The sequence below is a fragment of the Aspergillus alliaceus genome (assembly GCF_009176365.1).
Source record: "Aspergillus alliaceus strain CBS 536.65 unplaced genomic scaffold BDW43scaffold_9, whole genome shotgun sequence".
Lineage (NCBI taxonomy): Eukaryota > Fungi > Ascomycota > Eurotiomycetes > Eurotiales > Aspergillaceae > Aspergillus > Aspergillus alliaceus.
This window is the reverse complement of record NW_022474692.1, coordinates 266,736-284,066: the sequence shown is the minus strand read 5'-3', so window position 1 is coordinate 284,066 and position 17,331 is coordinate 266,736. Positions and strand designations below refer to the sequence as shown.

Below are 17,331 nucleotides of genomic sequence, written 5' to 3'. Positions count from 1 at the left end.
TTGAATTGCTTCTCTGTTTCTTGAATGTTCTCCTTTCTTCTTTTCTGATCGATCGTGCCCTAGACAGCGATGCGATCACCCGTGGTCTTCACCCTGCTAACATCTCTCTCATTTGACGTCTCGTATCATCCATGATTATATACTAGTTTTCCTCTTTTTTGCAGGGAACGATGATGTTTGAATGCTAAAACTTCCTTTCCAGCCGGCGGTGTTGTTGCACAATCTCATTCTTGTCGTATAATCAACTTGCTGTCTTACCCCTCATTTCTCTCCGCCCCCTTTACACCACATATCTCACCCTCTTATCAACACCCCTCAGCTGCATGACCACCTCCACCCATCATGATATCAGAAGAGCTTCTTGAGGACTGTCTCCAGGGCCTTCAGGGCCAAGAATTTGACGAGGAGGAACAGGCGGAGAAAGCTGAAGACTTCCTGCGCGAGAAGACCTCCTTGTCGGGGGCATCCTTAGAGAATGCCGTGCTAGATGTCCTTTGGAGACATCGAAATCGCACTCTTCCAGGATCCTCCCCTCCGCCTCCTCGACATACAGTCATTCGCCGCTCATCACCCGCCCCCTGGCAGATGGCCCGTTCGTCAACCCCGTTGTCACCCCATTCGAATCTTGGAACCAGTCCGGGGAGCACCTCTTGGCTTCCGAACTCGCGAGGCGGCTTTTCGCGACCGCCATTGTCCTCGACTGTATCGCCATTTACTTCCCCGCGCCCGTCTCCCCGACTCGCTCTTGCTCAACCGATTCCTCACTCCCCTAATCTAAACGCATACGAATTCTCCGACCAGAGCCAAGTGTCTGATTTCTACGGGGACTTTGGTAGCGACAGCAATGTGGACTGGCTAGTAGCAGACGATGCAAATAGTACTACCTCTTCTGTGGGAACATACAGCCTCGCAGCTGGACTCAGCGCTACGGCCCCTGAGTTTGTTCCGGATATGAGTCCTCATGATATCTTGCGCACCGTGCTCGGGGATAAGAGGACGAACGAAGAAATAGAGACTGCGTTGGAAGCAAATAGTTACGATTTAGGCGCTACCATTGCGTCGCTATCTCAAGGTCACGATGCGGATGCGATTGTGCATCATACCGACGACGGTCGCGTGGTTGTCGGAAAATCGATGGCAATGGAACAAGCAAAACCTGGTAGTAGTTCTCCAGGGCAAATCCGTAGCCCGGTGGTCTGCAAGTATTGGCTATCTACAGGCCAATGCCTTCGCGCCGACTGCCGGTTTAGCCACGACCTAACCAATCATCTTTGCAAGTGAGTCTGACGGAAGTTTTATGAAGATGTGTTCCAATGGATAGTAGTACTGACGGCCTTATCCTCATTTTTATAGGTACTGGGTCATGGGAAATTGTCTTGCAGGTGACGGGTGCCCTTTTTCGCACGACCCTTCCGCGCTCGTCGCGAATCTCAGCATGACAGATGGTGGTCACCAAAGCTCGACTGGTCCGCAATTCCACGTAGATAGTGCCTCGGAGGCATTCCCTCCTTTGCAATCCACTCTAGGAGTCGGCGACCAATGGGCCAGCCAATACCTTGGCAAATATCCAGCTCATTTATCCGGTCTCATGGGAGGCAAGGGCGTCCCACAGGCGATGCAACTTGTCACGGGCAAGCGAAATGGAAGTTCAACACACGGGTCTCGCTCTCATTCCCGGCCCGGTAGCAGGCACCAGAATCGTGAACTAAATCCGACCGCACCATCTGTGGATGATCCAGACGCATTTCCTACCCTTGCTGCTGTCAGCGCCAAAAATAAGAAGCATCATGGTAAACGCGGCGCACATAATCGTGAAACTAATTCAAATAAAGATAGTCTGCCTACGTCACTAGCAGATGTCGTACGCATGTCTCCTTCTCCCGCGGCTGGCAAGGGGAAAACCACATCTAGAAACAAAGAAGGAGCCAAAGGCCGTGAAAACAGTGCTGCTGCCCAGTCTATCCCGCCGCCGCAAAACATCCCTTGGCTTGAGACGGGCTCGCGAGCCAACCAGCAATATATCAAGTACCGTACGGAAGCCATTCGCCATGGCACAGTAAGGAACAAGTTTCTCCAAAGGTAAGGATTTCAAGATGTACCTTCGCCCCGAGTAAGCTGACCGTCTCTCTTAAGTGCGGCCCAAGCTTGGAATCGTAATGATGCTAGAGCAGCAAAAGCTTTGTCTTTGCGGGGTCAGGCGGAGAATGAGGCCATGCGTAAGTGCCATCGAGAAGCCGCGCGGCAATTATACGAGGAGCGAAATAAGCATATACTCCATGCCGGTCTGGACGACTCCTTGGAAGAGCTCTATGTGGACTTGCACGGTCTACACCCCGAGGAGGCAATTGAGTACCTAGAGAAGATACTCCTCAAGCATGCTCATGAAGACCGACGTGTTGTGTACGCCATCACGGGTACAGGCCACCATTCTAAGAATGGGAAAGACAAGATAGGGAAGGCAGTCAAGGCTTGGCTGAACGAGTGGAAATACCTATTCCGTGAGTTTAGTGTACCTGGAGAAAGGGGCGGGTACGTAGGTGGGATCCTAGGAATCGACCCCACGAGTTACGATAAATCTCTAGCCAAAAGTCTAGAAGATAGCGCCGATACAACAATAATCGCTGACGGAAACCAGCCCGTCCTGGCAATGGGCAAAATTCAACTACTAAAGCGTGAGGACTTGGAACCGAAACATACCTAAACACAGGTTTTCCAACCCGTGACATGGTGGAAAGGAATAACCCTTGTGCTGCAAGTTCCCTTTACGGTCCGTTATGGTATCCATGGAGCGCTTGCAACCGACGGACCGCTTTTCTGCTTTTCTCGGTATGTGAAGCAAGTTCCGAGATTGGAGCATCGGTTCCAGCTAAGTCCATGCATACATGCAGAAATCCAGGAATGAAATAGATCAATCTTCTATCTTCTTTTTCTATGCATAGCATCTAGTTTCTTCTAGCGTCTTGCCTGCTTGTCACTTTTTTCCTGCCGCCAACACCCAGGGAGGCTAGCTAGGAGTGAATATATAGTTCAAGAAGCACACGGTATCTTCTAGTAATTTGTTTCAAGAGCAGATAAAGGAATTAGTAGTAGCTAAAGCCTACCGTACATAAAACTAAGCACAGCAGTTATGATGTTTACTCCGGCTCTTGATCCCGCCATTTCTCCCGCAACTCTTCTACATTGAAGCCGCACGCGGCAGCCTTCTTGACAATGGCTCTCGCCTTTTCTGCAACGGGAACATCGATCATCTTCCCGTCCAGCGTCCAAGCACCCCGACCAGCCACCGCCGCCTTCTCATCTGCAATAGTCACCCGCACAGCCCACTGAACCTCCTCCGAATCCGGGCCAAAGATCGCCTGTACAGTCGATACCTGAGACGGGTGGATACACTGCTTCCCATTGAAGCCCAGCTGCCTCCCCCCACGGCACTCCTCTTCCAAGACGGCCGGCGGCGAACCATCACCCTTAGTCGACTTGTACGTCGTACAAACCAGATCAATCGTCGAAGGTAGATTCGCCGCCCTAGCAGCAGTGGTAATCATCGACCGAGCGAAGAGAAACTCACTCAGTGAGGGAGTCCGCGTTAAGCTGAGGTCGAGGGCAAAATCCTCCGCCGCGAAGATCAGACCCTGGAGGAGGGGCGTGGAGGCACAGATCTGGGTTAGGTTCGTTAGGGATTTCGCCGACTCGACCAGAGCCAGGAGGGAGATGGGCGGTCGGGAAGATGCATCTTGGGACTGGGACTGGGGCCGTTGGGAGAGCGTGTGGTTGATGACGTCCGTGACGAATGTGAGGTCGGACGCGGAGTTGACTTTCGGGATGACGATTGTGCTGAGGTTTGGGGATTGGAGCTGGGTATTGGTGTTAGTTGGTACTCAATATGGATAATGTTGGGGGGGGGGGGGGGGTTTCAATACCACTTCTGTTAGGTCTGCGAGGGCTAGGCCGCTGTCTACGGAGTTGATGCGGACTGCTCGTTCGCGGATGCCTGGGGGTGTGGCTTGGTCGAGGGCTCTCCGCACCAGGGAGCGGGCTTCCGCTTTCTTGTGCGGAGTTACGCTGTCTTCTAGGTCATAGGCTACGCAGTCGGCGGTTAGGGCGCGTGATTTGTCGATGAAGCGCTGCGATGAGCCCGGGACTGGGTTGGTAGGTAGTTAGTCACTGTTGTCTCCGTGTGGAAACGATGGAGTGCGCTGATGTTCTTCATGGTCTTTGTAAGGATGATATATGAAATGCGGGGAAGAGCTGGACGTACTGTAGAGAAGTGCGCGACGGAGCATATTCCTGGATGCCATCGTCGCAGGGTGGTTAGCGGTACAGAAATTGTTTGGATGGATCTCCTTTCTCTCGGCCCGGAGTTGAGAGTGAAGAGGAGAATGACAGCTGGCGGTAGCTGAGAAGTAATCCTTATGGTCCCTCGGCAATGAGGGCATAAAGGCTTCTCCGGAATTTAGATTTCACATTATGGGGACTTGCATAAGCTTATTTCGGATAGATACGATGTATCCCGTTCAATTCATTTGACAATACACGCCACGTGGGAGGTTCCACCAGGCAACCGTGATTGAATAGCAGGGCATCTTATCAAGGAATCATCGTCGTAAGCTCGTTGCATTGAGAAGGAAATGAATAACCGCATATCAATCCAGGGCTCCACCGCCCCGTATTCTGCCTGCATCCACCGCCCGGACATGGAGACACGCAGCATCATCGCATTCATTCCGCCTCATCGACCGCTCTTTCTGGGAAGCAAACTACAAAAGCGAGCGTTATTGCTCCTCCTGCTATCGCCAACTTCCTTTCTCGACCTGCCTCCCCTCCATCGCCATGGAGCAACAGCCCCTTAACCCCCAACCCCAGCAAGGGGATCTCAACTGGCGCCTGAGTGCGCATCCGATTACGTTGCTTTGTTTCCTGGGCTTCCGCATCGGTGCCTTACTGATGTACCTATTTGGCGTTCTATTCATTAAGAATTTGTATGTATCATAACATTGTTTCTCTTTCCGTACCCTCCGTGGGCGATCTCGGAGATTTCTCCCCTCTGAACATATGTCCGACCCAGTCTAACCTGATTCAACAGTATCTTGGTCTTCATCCTCACCCTACTCCTCCTCGCAGCAGACTTCTATTATCTAAAAAACATTGCCGGACGTCGCCTGGTTGGACTTCGCTGGTGGAACGAAGTGAATACGGCGAGCGGCGACTCGCATTGGGTGTTTGAATCCTCGGACCCGACGACTCGTACGATCACGGCCACAGATAAGCGATTCTTCTGGCTTAGCTTGTATGTGGCGCCTGCGCTTTGGGTTGGACTGGCGGTTCTAGCCATCATCAAACTGAGCAGTGTCATTTGGTTGAGCCTGGTTGGTAAGTAACGTCCAGCCTGGTGTCACGCTGGGTATTTGACACTGACCGATATAGCCATTGCCCTCGTCTTGACCATCACCAACACCCTTGCCTTCTCGCGGTGCGACCGCTTCAGTCAAGCATCCACCTTCGCGAACAGGGCACTGTCGGGGGGGATTGTGAACAGTATCGCAGGGGGTCTGCTGGGCAGACTCTTCAAGTAAGCAAGCAAGTCTTGAAATTTAGGCACTGTATGTGCAGTGCTTGTTTTCTTCCCCTCTTTGCATTATACATCTGGATGTATATCTTACCAATCACGTGCACTCTATGTATGCTCCTCAGATTTAGTTGACTTCACATTATAAAATATGAATGCAACATGTTCTTTAGTTCTCATCATTTTCTTCTTTTTTATCTCTTTTTCTCCCCCCCCCTCCCCCCAAATACTCCTCTTAGTCACTTTTTTTCCGCGGGGGGGGTTTGGGGTTTGGGGTTTGCAAACCTTAAGATCTGCCTCAGATCATTGGTCCACGTCTCTCATCAAGTACTACATACTATTCACGAAATCTCGTGAACAAGCTATGTCAACCTCGACCCGACATGTCTTGTGAGACTTGCAAAAGGGGGTGTTCTACGCAGCAGATTGCTTAGCTTGAATGGGCTCTTCCTATTGGACTTTTCCTTGCTATTAGCAACTTCTCCCTCCTGAGGGTGGGCACGGTTCTCAGAACTAAGCCCCCTCTATTTGCAATATTAAAATGCCTCTAATGTGTTGGAAAATCAATGTCCCAACAGAACAGTACTTTGCAACCCACAGCCAATATTGTTGAAGGCAATGCACCCACTCACTCCATTTACTAAGAAGCCACAGCCATGTTTTCGGACAGGGAATGGAATCTTAAGGAGAGGCAGTGCCGCAGGACATTAGCCTGGGTGCTCAACAAAGCCCGGCACAGCCCACCGACAGGGTTTAAATCGACTGTTGTAACAACACACTAAGGCTCCAGAAAACTACTACTCTGATAAGGGAGAAAATAAACAAACAGACTGCAGTGTACATACCTTCATGCATGCATTGCACTGTAAGCAAGGTCAACAGTTCCATTGTCCATACGTTTATCGTAGATTACTCAAATAGCACAAATAGCAAAAGTAAAAGCCCCGCAAACCATGAGCAAAACCCTCAAAGGCTAATTGCATGCTCTCGCCGCAAGCCCTAACCGCCCATCTCAACACCCTTGTACTTCCTCCCCCATACCCAACCTCAACACCAACCCACAAAGCGAAAAAAAAATTCCTCCCCGGAAGCCTATCTGCACAAAGCCCAAAATAGACCAACTAACACACCCTCAGGTGTGGGTATTTTCTAGAGCAACCTATCTAGTCTAGTTCTTCGCCTGGTCGGTCTCCAGGTATCAGTTTCCCCTGGCGCGAATAGAACGACGTCCTGCTATTCGCCGTGGCCCTGCCCACTTCTGCCTCCTAGTCAAATCTTATTTTCCGTGCTTTTGCTGCAGTGAACCCTGGTGACATGGGTAGATAGGCTGGGACGGTATTCGCAAGGCAAGGCTGTAGGCAACCGTTGTCGAAATCCTTGTGTATTCGTTGATTTACTGTATCGCACAGACATTTCTTGCTCAGGGGGCTTTGTCTTTGCAGGGGTCTGGCATATACCCTTGTACACTGGAGAGAGTAATATCAGGATTTTAGCAAGGAGGGTGTGTTGACCAGAAGATTCTTTGCTAAAAAAAAAGGTATGAAAAAGAAAAAAGAAGAAAAGAAAAGAAAAAAGTAAACACAGGGGAATGGAATTAAGGAAAGAGAGAGAGAGATATAGGAATGCATAACATAGCGTGAACATAACGTGAGGTCTCCAAAAAAGGGAAAGTCCCTTCCTGGGTGGCACAGATACCCTAGCAGTATATAACCCATCTCCATCTCAGGCTAACCTCAGTCTTGGATTCTGTTTGATATTTTCTTCTTTCCAGATGAAGACCAAGAGAAGACGTTTGAGTCGCGGTGGTCGCTGGACGGAAGACGAACGACGCCGGCTGTGGCGACTACGTACACTTAACGAACATCTTAACTGGGATCAGTTCCAGAGGGTGAGTTCGTCATCATTGTTGTCTCCTCTGAGTTACTTGCTGATCGCATTACTTGGGTGAAAAGTTGTACTTTCCTGAACGGAGTTATATGGCCTTGACGAAGGCTTATTCTGTGAGTTTCTTTTCTTCTTCCTCTTCCTCCTCCTCTTCTTCTTTCTTTAGCCTCTCTTTGTTGCTATGCTTTTGTTGGTTCGAGTTCAAGATGCATGGCTGACCAGGTATGCATGTACAAGGATATGAGAATGAGACGGTATGCCACGATGGTGCGTGCAGACTATTCCTTGGTGCCGACATGAAAGGAGCGTGTACTTATTGCCCTGTCACGTCAGAACAGTAATGTCAGCAACGGGACAACTTTACCATCCAAGACCAGCAGGTCAAACAAGCGTCCAAATGCCGACGGTCCGTCTGTCAACGAGCGAGCCAGTAAACAAACCAAGACAGCCGAGAAGGATTCGGCCTACATACCCGATGGAGATAGTGATGAGACCGACTTAGAAACAGAGGTAATGGATTACCAATTTGATGGTCGCGTTACTGTGGTACATGACCACTCCTCATTCAGTTTGATCGCAGGTTCGCTAACCAACATAAAGTCGGATCTTGTGAAAGGTCCGACCAGAAGTTCAGCAGATTCAGCGGCCACCAACCAGCCCCAGAAAAATGGGAGAGTACCTGTGCCTCAATGGCCTAAGAACGGTACGAGCTTAGGAGCGGGTGCGTCCAACAAGACAACTGCTCAACCTCCTGAGCCTCCTGGCCGAGCGGGTCCATCTGGAAAATCCAGAGGCACTGAGAAGGCCCTGGGCCCTGTTATCGCTAGCAAGCCTGTCCCAGCGGCTACATCGGCGCAAAGTACTCTTCAACCCAGAGTCAATCATGGCGCTCTCCCGTCTAAGGGTTCTGAGCCGAGCCAGGGTAGTATGCAGATACGAAGCCCAGCTTCAGACACAGTACATGGGACCATACCTAGCCTTGTGGAGCCAATCAGTGACCACAAGCATGAGCCGGTACCAAAGAACCCCAAGATGCCAAGAACCAAGATCTTAAAGGAGACCCTGCGCGAGCTGTTGTTGGAAGCTGATTCCTACCAGTCAGAGCGGCTGATTAACGAAAAACATACGGAAGAACTCAAGGAACTCAGGTCCCAAAATGCTACCCAGAAAAATCATATAGAAATCCTTGAGGCAGAGCTCTCCGAAGCACGCAGCAACTTAAGTCAACAATCCAAATCAGGCCAACCTTCAAAGTGCGAAGATTGCCCGAGGCTGCGGGAGCAGATTACGGCTCTGGAAAAGGACAAGGAATGTTATGAATTCGTGAAAAAGCATTTTATCTCCGGCTTAGAAGGAAAATAGCACAATCCTAACTCGTCGGCGTCTGCCACTGCGGTGTCTGGTTGAATTGTAGGCTACCAGCCTTCGTCAACCGATTTTGAACCAAGGAGTCCAAATGAAGGGTGATGGTGTTGTTGATTAGTCTATATATGGGCGACAGATTGAGCATTACAGGCGTTACTTTACAAATCTCCTATTTTATTGTCCTATTTAGTTTTGCGTATGACGATACTATGGCTCGCTCTTATAAGGAATATACCATGAAGGTTTTTATGTACTATAGAGATCCCATCTCTCCTGCCCAAACTGCAGGAATATGTAATTTTGCTTTATTTAACATCAAGGTTACTCATTTGTGAATATTCCAGATATAAGGATTCTCTTGGCAAACTACTGTACAATATTTAGCCCTCACTATATATTATACTACCTCTGCTAACAACTACTTGTAAGCTTTTGTGTCAGACTATTTAATTTACGGTATTTAGGCAGAAATTTGATACAATATCTAGCCTAACAATATTCATTCTTAACCTATACCAGTATTACTAGGATAGAAAGGAATGGTCACATATTATTTCACTGAACAATATGCACAAAAATGGAGCACTAGGGCTTGTCAAGATGTGTTAACCCTTTCTAGAAACAGCTTTCTTACAGGTATTCCGTCCTATATATAAGCCTCCATCCCTCACAAGTTGCCTATAGTTACATACTCACTAGAGACCATTGTAAAAATATGACTGTGGCTGCTTCAGATGGGGAAAAAAAAACCTAAAGGAGACATACTAAGACATACTATTTCCATATCTTTCATAATTACAGGACGTGAAGCGTGCTTTTGCGAACAAACAACTCAGGCTTGAGTCTAGTCTTCTGTCTTCAGTACAAACCTACCATATACATATACCAGCTCTAGCTAGCCTGTATTAATCTTGTTTGTCGGTCCTATCACTTCTTATTTTCAGTAGTCCTTAACATTAGCAATGAGTGCTGTATGGGACCAAAACATCCACTTACACACTCTACAAGGCCAGCAAAAACCTCAAAAGAAACAAGCTATACCGCTACCACTTCCCCATTACTCTCCCCCCGCTTCCTCTCCTTCTTCTGCTTAGGATCCGCCAGCCCATATTCCGTCTCCAGGTCAGTCCGCAACTTGATCTCCTTCTGAAACCACACAAGAAGAAACCCCATCCCCGCAAAAGCAATCGACACCTGCCACACCAGCAGCAAAGCATCAGAGTACACACCAACAACCTCCCCCCTTACCCGGGGCTCCAACGCCTTAATAAAAGCCGCCGAAACATGCGAATAAGCCTGCCCCCGCGCCAGCTGAGCCGCCACGGCCGGGTCCTCAATGCGCGCCGACAATTTCCCGAACTGTGTGTTGAACACGGCAGCCGGAATAGATATCCCCCAGATGGCACCGTAGCTGCGCATAAACGCCCAGGTTGCCGTGGCCAGGCCGACATCTTTCTCGGCCAGATCGGCCTGCACCGCTGCCAGGGTCGTGGTCAATAGACACCCGAGGCCGATGGCCGTGAGGATTTGGAAAACGATCCACTCGGCCGCGCTGGATGCAGCGCCGAGGAGGGTGAATAGGCCTAGGCCCAGCGTGACGAGCGCCATGCCGACGGCGTGGATGGGTCTGTAGCGGCCCCATTTTGTCAGCGCCATGCCTGCGAGGACGGCTGTTGGAACGGCTAGGATGACGCTGGGGAGAAACTGCACGCCTGCGCGAGCCGAGCTGGACAGTTTGACGGATTGGAAGTATACGGGCATGAAGTAGACGACCCAGAAGGTGAGCATCATGTGGAGAAAGGCTAGGACCATTGCTGTGGCGGTGGTGCGGTTGGTGAAGAGGTGCGGGGGCATCATGGGCTCGCGGCAGTAGGGGCTTGCTTCGTAGACGTGGAAGGTGATCATGCCGATGAAGCCGAGAACGAGACATATGATGATGCGCCAGTTTGACCAGGGGTAGGTTGTGCCGCCCCAGGTGAGGGCTAGGAGGATGACCACGATGGATGTCATTAGCAGGGCGTTTCCTGTGTAGTCGACACGTTTGATTTTGTTTTGCCAGGGCTCGCGCTGGTAGTTCACGTGTAGAAATAGGAAGAGGCAGACTAGCGCTGCGCCGCCGATGGGTAAGTTGATGTAAAATACCCATCTCCAGGAGCTGTATTGTACGATTGCTCCGCCGATGAAAGGCCCGAGGGAGGTGCCGATGGAGAAGATGGCGAATATCAGGCCCATGAAGTTTCCTCTCTCGCGCAGCGGGACTAGGTCGCTGACAATCATATCTATCATTACGTTGATTCCGCCGCCGCCGATGCCTTGGATGGCGCGGCCAGCAATCATCATGTTGGAATTTGTGGCACCGCCGCTGATGCCACTGCCCAGCACAAAGATGGCCACGGCACCAATCATCAACCATCGCCGGCCAAAAAGGTTCGCACACTGTCCAAACAGGGGCTGGAAGCAGGCACTATGGGAAGGTGGAGAATTTTAAAGTCAGAAAGGACCTTCCTCGACGTGAAAGCTCTAGCGGACATACCTAGTGAGGAAGAAGGAATTAACAAACCATACAAAGTCTTCGCCCGCCTGTAGTTGGTCGGAAATGAAGGGCAGCGCGATGGATGTCACGGTGGACTCAACGGCTGCCAGAAGAATGGACACACTTAGAGAGAGGTAGATAGCCCAGAATCGCCATCCTTTGCTCTTTAACTTAGCTGAAGTCGGGATTGAAGAATCTGAAGCGTCGCTTGGCATCTTTGATAGTGTCATAGTATTTCATGCGGTCTCTCAAGATGCCCCCTTGGTAGCATCTTTCTCATGCTTGCTTAAGTACCTAAGTAGAACCAGTGAAGCCATGGTAAGCAAAAAGAAGAATAGTAATTGATTTCTAAGAATCAGCGGTCTGTTTGTCAACATTACCGAAGCTCGTTCGGCGATCTTGAATTGATCAGGGCTTCAAGTATATCGTGACATCCCAAGGGCTAGCCCGGTTTGGGTTAGTGTGTTTCTACACTTTCCAACGGTTGGCTGAAGATCACCGATTCTCTATCGTTAAAACCCCTGGTTGGCTGGAAGATCACCGATTCAGGGCTGGAATAACGTGGATAAAAGGTACCTATATAGTATATAATGATAATGATACTCCCTCTCATTTATCTAACCTCTCCCCATGATCGGCTAGTTTTGTACGTGTCAATTAGCTAGTACTAGATAGAATTACTAGTTTACCAGGAAGACCATATGTAAGCCTGATTAAACACAGCTTGTGGATAATAATCAATATGCTAATTGCTAGATAATATTGATTTAAAAAAACGAATAAAAGATAGACCAAACCTTGCGAGCTCATGTAATCAAGAGGTATTATGTACCTATACTTGGATTAGTTCCTTGCAACTAGAGGCTTCTCTCATACTCCTTGTGCCTAGTGCAAAGGATCTCTTGAGGCTTACTAGCACAGGAAGGGTTTGACAGGTGTCGTGACATTTGCCCTCAGCCACAACCTCCTCTCAGAGCCCCTCTATTTAAACCCCTCCTTCCGGCCTAATAAGAATGGACAAGCAACCTTCACGACAGGCCTGCGACCGCTGCCACGACCTGAAGCTGCGATGTCACCGCGCACCCAACGGAGGGGATTGCAGTCGCTGTGTCAAGGCCGGGGCAACATGTGTCTTCAGCCCATCGAATCGGGGGCGTCGACCCACCAGCCTTCACAATAAGACAACACCCTCTGCAAGAACGGGGCAACTCAAACTAGCTCCACGCCTGCCCACCCCCAATGTACCTATGCCCAACTCTACCGTCGCCAACATAGACCCAAGCCTAGTCGACGACCTACACCGAAACATACTTGATATACAACCACCACCCCTACCATATGGATATCCAGATACATCCACTTTCCCACTGACCGACTTCCCTCTCTCCGATACGCTCTCAACATGGACACCTCCCCACGAACCAAGGTGTCCCACACTATCTCCGTTGGGAGAAAACCATGACCCCTTCCCCACGAGATTCCACCACCCGCCCGACCCAAACCCCAGTCCAACCCATACCCAATCCCTAGTCCAATTCACACGCGATCTCCTAAACCTCGACTCAGACCTCATCCACCACATCCACGAAGACCCAGTCACGCACACCCCACCAACACCAACCCTAGGCTCCACCACCGCCTGCGCAATCGACCACACCCTATCCCTCACCCAACGCCTAATCCGACTCCTCCACGACCACCCACCAGCCCTCGACCAAGTCTCCCTAATGCACACCCTATCAACCTACATCCGCCTCCTCGAAGCCTACAACATAACCTTCACCCACACGATCCGCAAATACGGCCGCCCAGCCGTGAATAGCCAAGCGCGGATCCCTCTCCCCCCGCTGCAAATCGGCGGGTTCGCCGTCGATGATCCCGCCGCGCAGCTGGCGCTGGTCTTCCGGTCCGCGATGCAGTTGCTGGATCGGCTTAGGGAGCTGGTGAGGCAGGTTGCGGATCCGTTTGTGATAGAGGCGACTACTAGTAATGGTAATGCGGGCCCTGGTGGTGTGATCGGGGCTATGATGGTGGCTGTTCGGGGGCATGAAGGCCGGATGTTGCTGAGGGCGGAGGAGTTGCGGGAGTCGTGTTGTGAGTTTCGGGGGTGATGGGGGTGGGGGTTGTTCGTTCCCTTGCTATGCGATGCGATAGATAGATTACTTAGACTGTTGGGGCTTTGTCTGTCCGGGAAATTCTTGGCGTTGGTTAGTTTTGTTCGATCTGTACCTGTATAGATTTTTGTCAGGATTTGGAGGAGATATTGGTTTAGGGGGGAGGCTGCTAACGAGATAGAAAGGGTCATGGCCGATTTGGAGGGTCGTTGGATGGGTGGACTCGCCCTGTATACTCGTGTCAGTATCTGTAAGCTTGGTGATAAATATTATGGTATAACATGGGTCTTGCCGTATCGGATATCGCAGTGACAGAAGGAGAAACGAAGGCAAAGGAATGGAATGGATGGAGTATGGAGTCAATTTCAAGTTGATTGCATAGACCTCGACCAAGGCTTCATCCTATAGAGAGGGGACACTCAGTAAACTACAGCTTGGGCTACCCGGTCAAAGTAGTGACATGCAAGTAACCAAAGGTATTTCGGCATGAAAAGCTCTTGTACTATTCTCTCGAAACCATGCAAGACCCTATAGAACGTGAATTACCTAGAATGGCAGTAATTTTCCACTATTATTACCAAAAGTATGTAATGAGAAGACAAAAGAAATGGTCTTGCGATTCCCCTCAGATTGCCACAATATAGTGGTAGGCCATGGTGAGCCACCCACTACTCCTCGGGCTCCTCCTCGCCATATTCCAATCCCTCACCGTCGGAGATGGAGGCTTCTTGGTACTGCTGGTACTCCGACACCAGATCATTCATATTACTTTCGGCTTCGGTGAACTCCATCTCGTCCATACCCTCACCGGTATACCAATGCAAGAACGCCTTGCGACGGAACATGCTAGTGAACTGGTTCCCGATACGCTGGAACAACTCCTGGATAGACGTCGAATTACCAATGAAAGTCGAAGACATCTTCAGGCCCTTGGGTGGTACGGAGCAAACGGTGGTTTGGATATTGTTCGGGATCCATTCGACGAAGTAGCCGCTGTTCTTAGTCTGAATGCCACGCATTTGATCTTCAACCTCCTTCGTGGAGACTTTTCCGCGGCTGAATCCTAGTTAGCCTTTGTGATTATAAAGGATTAAGGAGACATACAAGATTGCGGAGCAAGTCAAAAAGCGGCCATTGTGGAAATTAGCAGCAGCCATCATATTTCTCGTGTCAAACATCTGTTGTGTCAATTCAGGAACAGAAACTGCGCGGAACGAGGAGGATCCCCGGCTGGTTAGTGGTGCAAAGCCCACCATGAAGAAATGAAGTCGAGGGAAGGGCACCATGTTCACGGCGAGTTTCCGCAAGTCGGAATTGAGCTGACCAGGGAACCGAAGACTGACGGTAATTCCAGACATGACGGCCGAGACAAGATGGTTAAGGTCGCCATAGGAAGGAGAAGACAACTTCAACGTGCGGTGGCAGATATCGTAGAGAGCCTATACTTGTCAGAACAGTTGTGACTAGCGAAAGTCGTGTGTTCACACCTCATTATCAATGCAGAAAGTCTCGTCAGAATGCTCCACCAATTGGTGAACGGACAATGTCGCATTGTAGGGCTCAACCACAGTATCCGAGACCTTGGGGGAAGGCGCCACGGAGAATGTGGCCATCATGCGATCAGGGAATTCCTCGCGAATCTTAGAGATCAAAAGAGTTCCCATACCAGACCCAGTACCACCTCCCAGGGAGTGAGTGATCTGGAATCCTTGCAGACAGTCACAGCTTTCGGCTTCACGACGAACCACATCAACCACGGAATCAACCAACTCAGCACCTTCCGTATAGTGTCCCTTCGCCCAGTTATTTCCTGCGCTTGACTGGCCGAAGACGAAATTATCAGGGCGGAAAAGTTGACCAAAGGGGCCAGCACGGACGGCGTCCATGGTGCCGGGTTCCAAGTCTACGAGGACCGCACGGGGGACATATTTCTTGTTGTCGACCTAGTACATTGGTGAGCGAAATCAGTCTACTTGTTTGAAAGGAGACTATTAACCTCATTGAAATAAACATTCATCCGCTCCAACTCTTGGTCATCAGTGCCTTGGTATCTAGGAATCGGTTAGGAGGTATCTGTCATGCCAAGCCTCATAATATGGCACTCACACTCCCGACGCATCGAGACCATGTTCGCCGGAGATGATTTGCCTAGATACCATCAATATATTGTCCCATTGTGGGAATCTTGCTTGGTGAGCAATGGGAAGGACTTACCAGAAGGCGGTACCAACTTGGTTACCCTGCAAAGGAGCATCATAGCTTAGTTAAAATTGCTGTAAGTATCGCAAGTGATTTACTTACACACTGGCCAGTTTGAAGGTGCACCTTTGGAGAGTTAGCATTGTCATGTTGTCAACATCGGAGACGGAGCGAGCGTGGGGAGAGAGTGGGGAAGGAAGAGCTCCGTGGCCGTCCCAAACAAACTTACGATCTCACGCATGGTGGATTAGAAGGACGAACGTGTGGTGGAGTACAAAGAAAAACTTCCAAAGAGGAAAGGGAAGGTAAATTGAAAAGGGAGAGATATAATTGAGACACAAGAGAGAGAGGGAGGGAGGTTAGCGGTGATGTTGGGCAACGAAGAGGAAGCGGGAGGATTTATTGGGAGCGAGGGAGGAGAAAAATAAGGAAAATAAAAAATAAAAATAAAAAAAAAAAACGAAAAAAAAAAAAAAAAACGCGGTTGTCTGTCAGGCGACAAGTTCGAGCTGTGTTGTTGTTTTTCTTGTACAGTACAGTAAGCAGTGCATTAGTGACACCTCTTTGGGTGAGCGAATTGCCCTGGGCCTATGGATTCATCTAGACTACTGCTCAATGTATACTAGCCCCAACTTTCCCTTTCATGGTTCCTTATAAGGGAAAGGGGTAATAAATTGGATACCAGTAGTGATACAATCCTTTCCGGGTACAATAATCCCTATCCAGTACGTGAGTATTTCGTTCAATTATACGAAAACAAGAACTGTACATAATGTCCTTCACCGCTCCATCTTGACTTGAGTTGTTGAAACGATCAGTAGGATTCGCATTCGGACTTGGTGGTTCCATAAATTTTTGACAAGGCATCCGCGGGTAAAACAATACCGTAAGTTCTCTAGCCCTAAATTGATGATAGCTTCTACACTAACCCCATCATGGCTTTAAGACCACTCCGTACAGCCGGCATCGCCAGTAAACCGTTCCTTAAATTTATCGAATCCATAGAGGTTACTTTTTATAACTTGTATGACTTTACAAGCGATTTTCCAGGGGGCTATTCTGTAGAAGTGTCACCATCAAACTATTAGTAGTGCTCCTGGAAGAAGCTTCTGGTAATTGACCTATCCTAGATCTGAACAAAGCAGACCATTGCTACTAGATAGGGGTTAAAGCCAAGAGTAGGTGGGATCCAGGGGAAAGCCTCTTCAAGGCCTAGGGTGTATGCGTAGGACCGTCATTGTTAGATATCTATGTCTGGTAGATTCGTTAACTGTACCTCTGGATCTGATACGCTTGGGGATATGGGCTGGGGGGTCATCGGAAATAAGATAAACGACGAACCCTACATATGATACTGCTTTGTCAGTATCCTCAACCAACTAGGTCAATGCCCAAATGATAAATCATTCGCTCCAAGTCTCGGGTATCATAGATAATTCTATGCACAATTGAATCACATACGGAATAATCCGAATTAAGGACATAACGCTTACTGCCACTTGAGCTCACCGGACCTGACATGACTACCAAATTACCCCATTCTATCACTCATTTCCACACTTCGGGGTACATAGCACTTCGTATCCTCTGCTAATCCCATTGACTATCGCGCTCTTGCATAATTATCCAATGCAGAAACCTGGTGATTAAGGATCGAGAAATTTTTTATGACA

The 17,331-nt window shown here is 49.4% G+C and overlaps 7 protein-coding genes across 7 annotated transcripts; 4 read left to right on the top strand and 3 right to left on the bottom strand.

Moving 5' to 3' along the window:
• Positions 1-229: 229 nt before the first annotated feature.
• On the top strand, positions 230-2,896 carry BDW43DRAFT_250441 (CCCH zinc finger and SMR domain protein). The gene is made up of 3 exons (XM_032039797.1): positions 230-1,277; positions 1,354-2,079; positions 2,134-2,896. Exons 1-3 carry the CDS (start codon positions 343-345, stop codon positions 2,699-2,701), a joined length of 2,229 nt encoding a protein of 742 aa, XP_031903048.1. The 5' UTR covers positions 230-342; the 3' UTR covers positions 2,702-2,896.
• A 238-nt stretch (positions 2,897-3,134) lies between these two features.
• On the bottom strand, positions 3,135-4,295 carry BDW43DRAFT_308476 (HpcH/HpaI aldolase/citrate lyase family protein; the record flags this gene model as incomplete). The annotated part of the gene is made up of 3 exons (XM_032046514.1): positions 3,135-3,851; positions 3,918-4,138; positions 4,256-4,295. The coding sequence occupies 3 exons, from the start codon at positions 4,293-4,295 to the stop codon at positions 3,135-3,137; spliced, it is 978 nt and encodes a 325-aa protein (XP_031903047.1).
• A 532-nt stretch (positions 4,296-4,827) lies between these two features.
• Positions 4,828-5,570, top strand: BDW43DRAFT_298314 (DUF846 domain-containing protein; the record flags this gene model as incomplete). The annotated part of the gene is made up of 3 exons (XM_032044535.1): positions 4,828-4,976; positions 5,081-5,367; positions 5,422-5,570. 3 exons carry the CDS (start codon positions 4,828-4,830, stop codon positions 5,568-5,570), a joined length of 585 nt encoding a protein of 194 aa, XP_031903046.1.
• Positions 5,571-7,044: 1,474 nt separating this feature from the next.
• Positions 7,045-9,203, top strand: BDW43DRAFT_267819 (uncharacterized protein). The gene is made up of 4 exons (XM_032041042.1): positions 7,045-7,451; positions 7,516-7,563; positions 7,685-7,714; positions 7,781-9,203. Exons 1-4 carry the CDS (start codon positions 7,335-7,337, stop codon positions 8,807-8,809), a joined length of 1,224 nt encoding a protein of 407 aa, XP_031903045.1. The 5' UTR covers positions 7,045-7,334; the 3' UTR covers positions 8,810-9,203.
• A 308-nt stretch (positions 9,204-9,511) lies between these two features.
• On the bottom strand, positions 9,512-11,560 carry BDW43DRAFT_323973 (DNA repair protein RAD50; the record flags this gene model as incomplete). Its single annotated transcript, XM_032049855.1, has 2 exons — positions 9,512-11,276; positions 11,346-11,560. 2 exons carry the CDS (start codon positions 11,558-11,560, stop codon positions 9,848-9,850), a joined length of 1,644 nt encoding a protein of 547 aa, XP_031903044.1. The 3' UTR covers positions 9,512-9,847.
• A 576-nt stretch (positions 11,561-12,136) lies between these two features.
• Positions 12,137-13,791, top strand: BDW43DRAFT_250145 (Zn(II)2Cys6 transcription factor domain-containing protein). The gene has a single exon (XM_032039796.1). It carries the CDS (start codon positions 12,359-12,361, stop codon positions 13,454-13,456), a length of 1,098 nt encoding a protein of 365 aa, XP_031903043.1. The 5' UTR covers positions 12,137-12,358; the 3' UTR covers positions 13,457-13,791.
• A 336-nt stretch (positions 13,792-14,127) lies between these two features.
• BDW43DRAFT_308471 (tubulin beta chain) lies at positions 14,128-15,899 on the bottom strand (the record flags this gene model as incomplete). The annotated part of the gene is made up of 8 exons (XM_032046513.1): positions 14,128-14,515; positions 14,564-14,898; positions 14,947-15,402; positions 15,456-15,510; positions 15,566-15,607; positions 15,674-15,699; positions 15,761-15,784; positions 15,888-15,899. The coding sequence occupies 8 exons, from the start codon at positions 15,897-15,899 to the stop codon at positions 14,128-14,130; spliced, it is 1,338 nt and encodes a 445-aa protein (XP_031903042.1).
• Between the last annotated feature and the right edge of the window lie 1,432 nt (positions 15,900-17,331).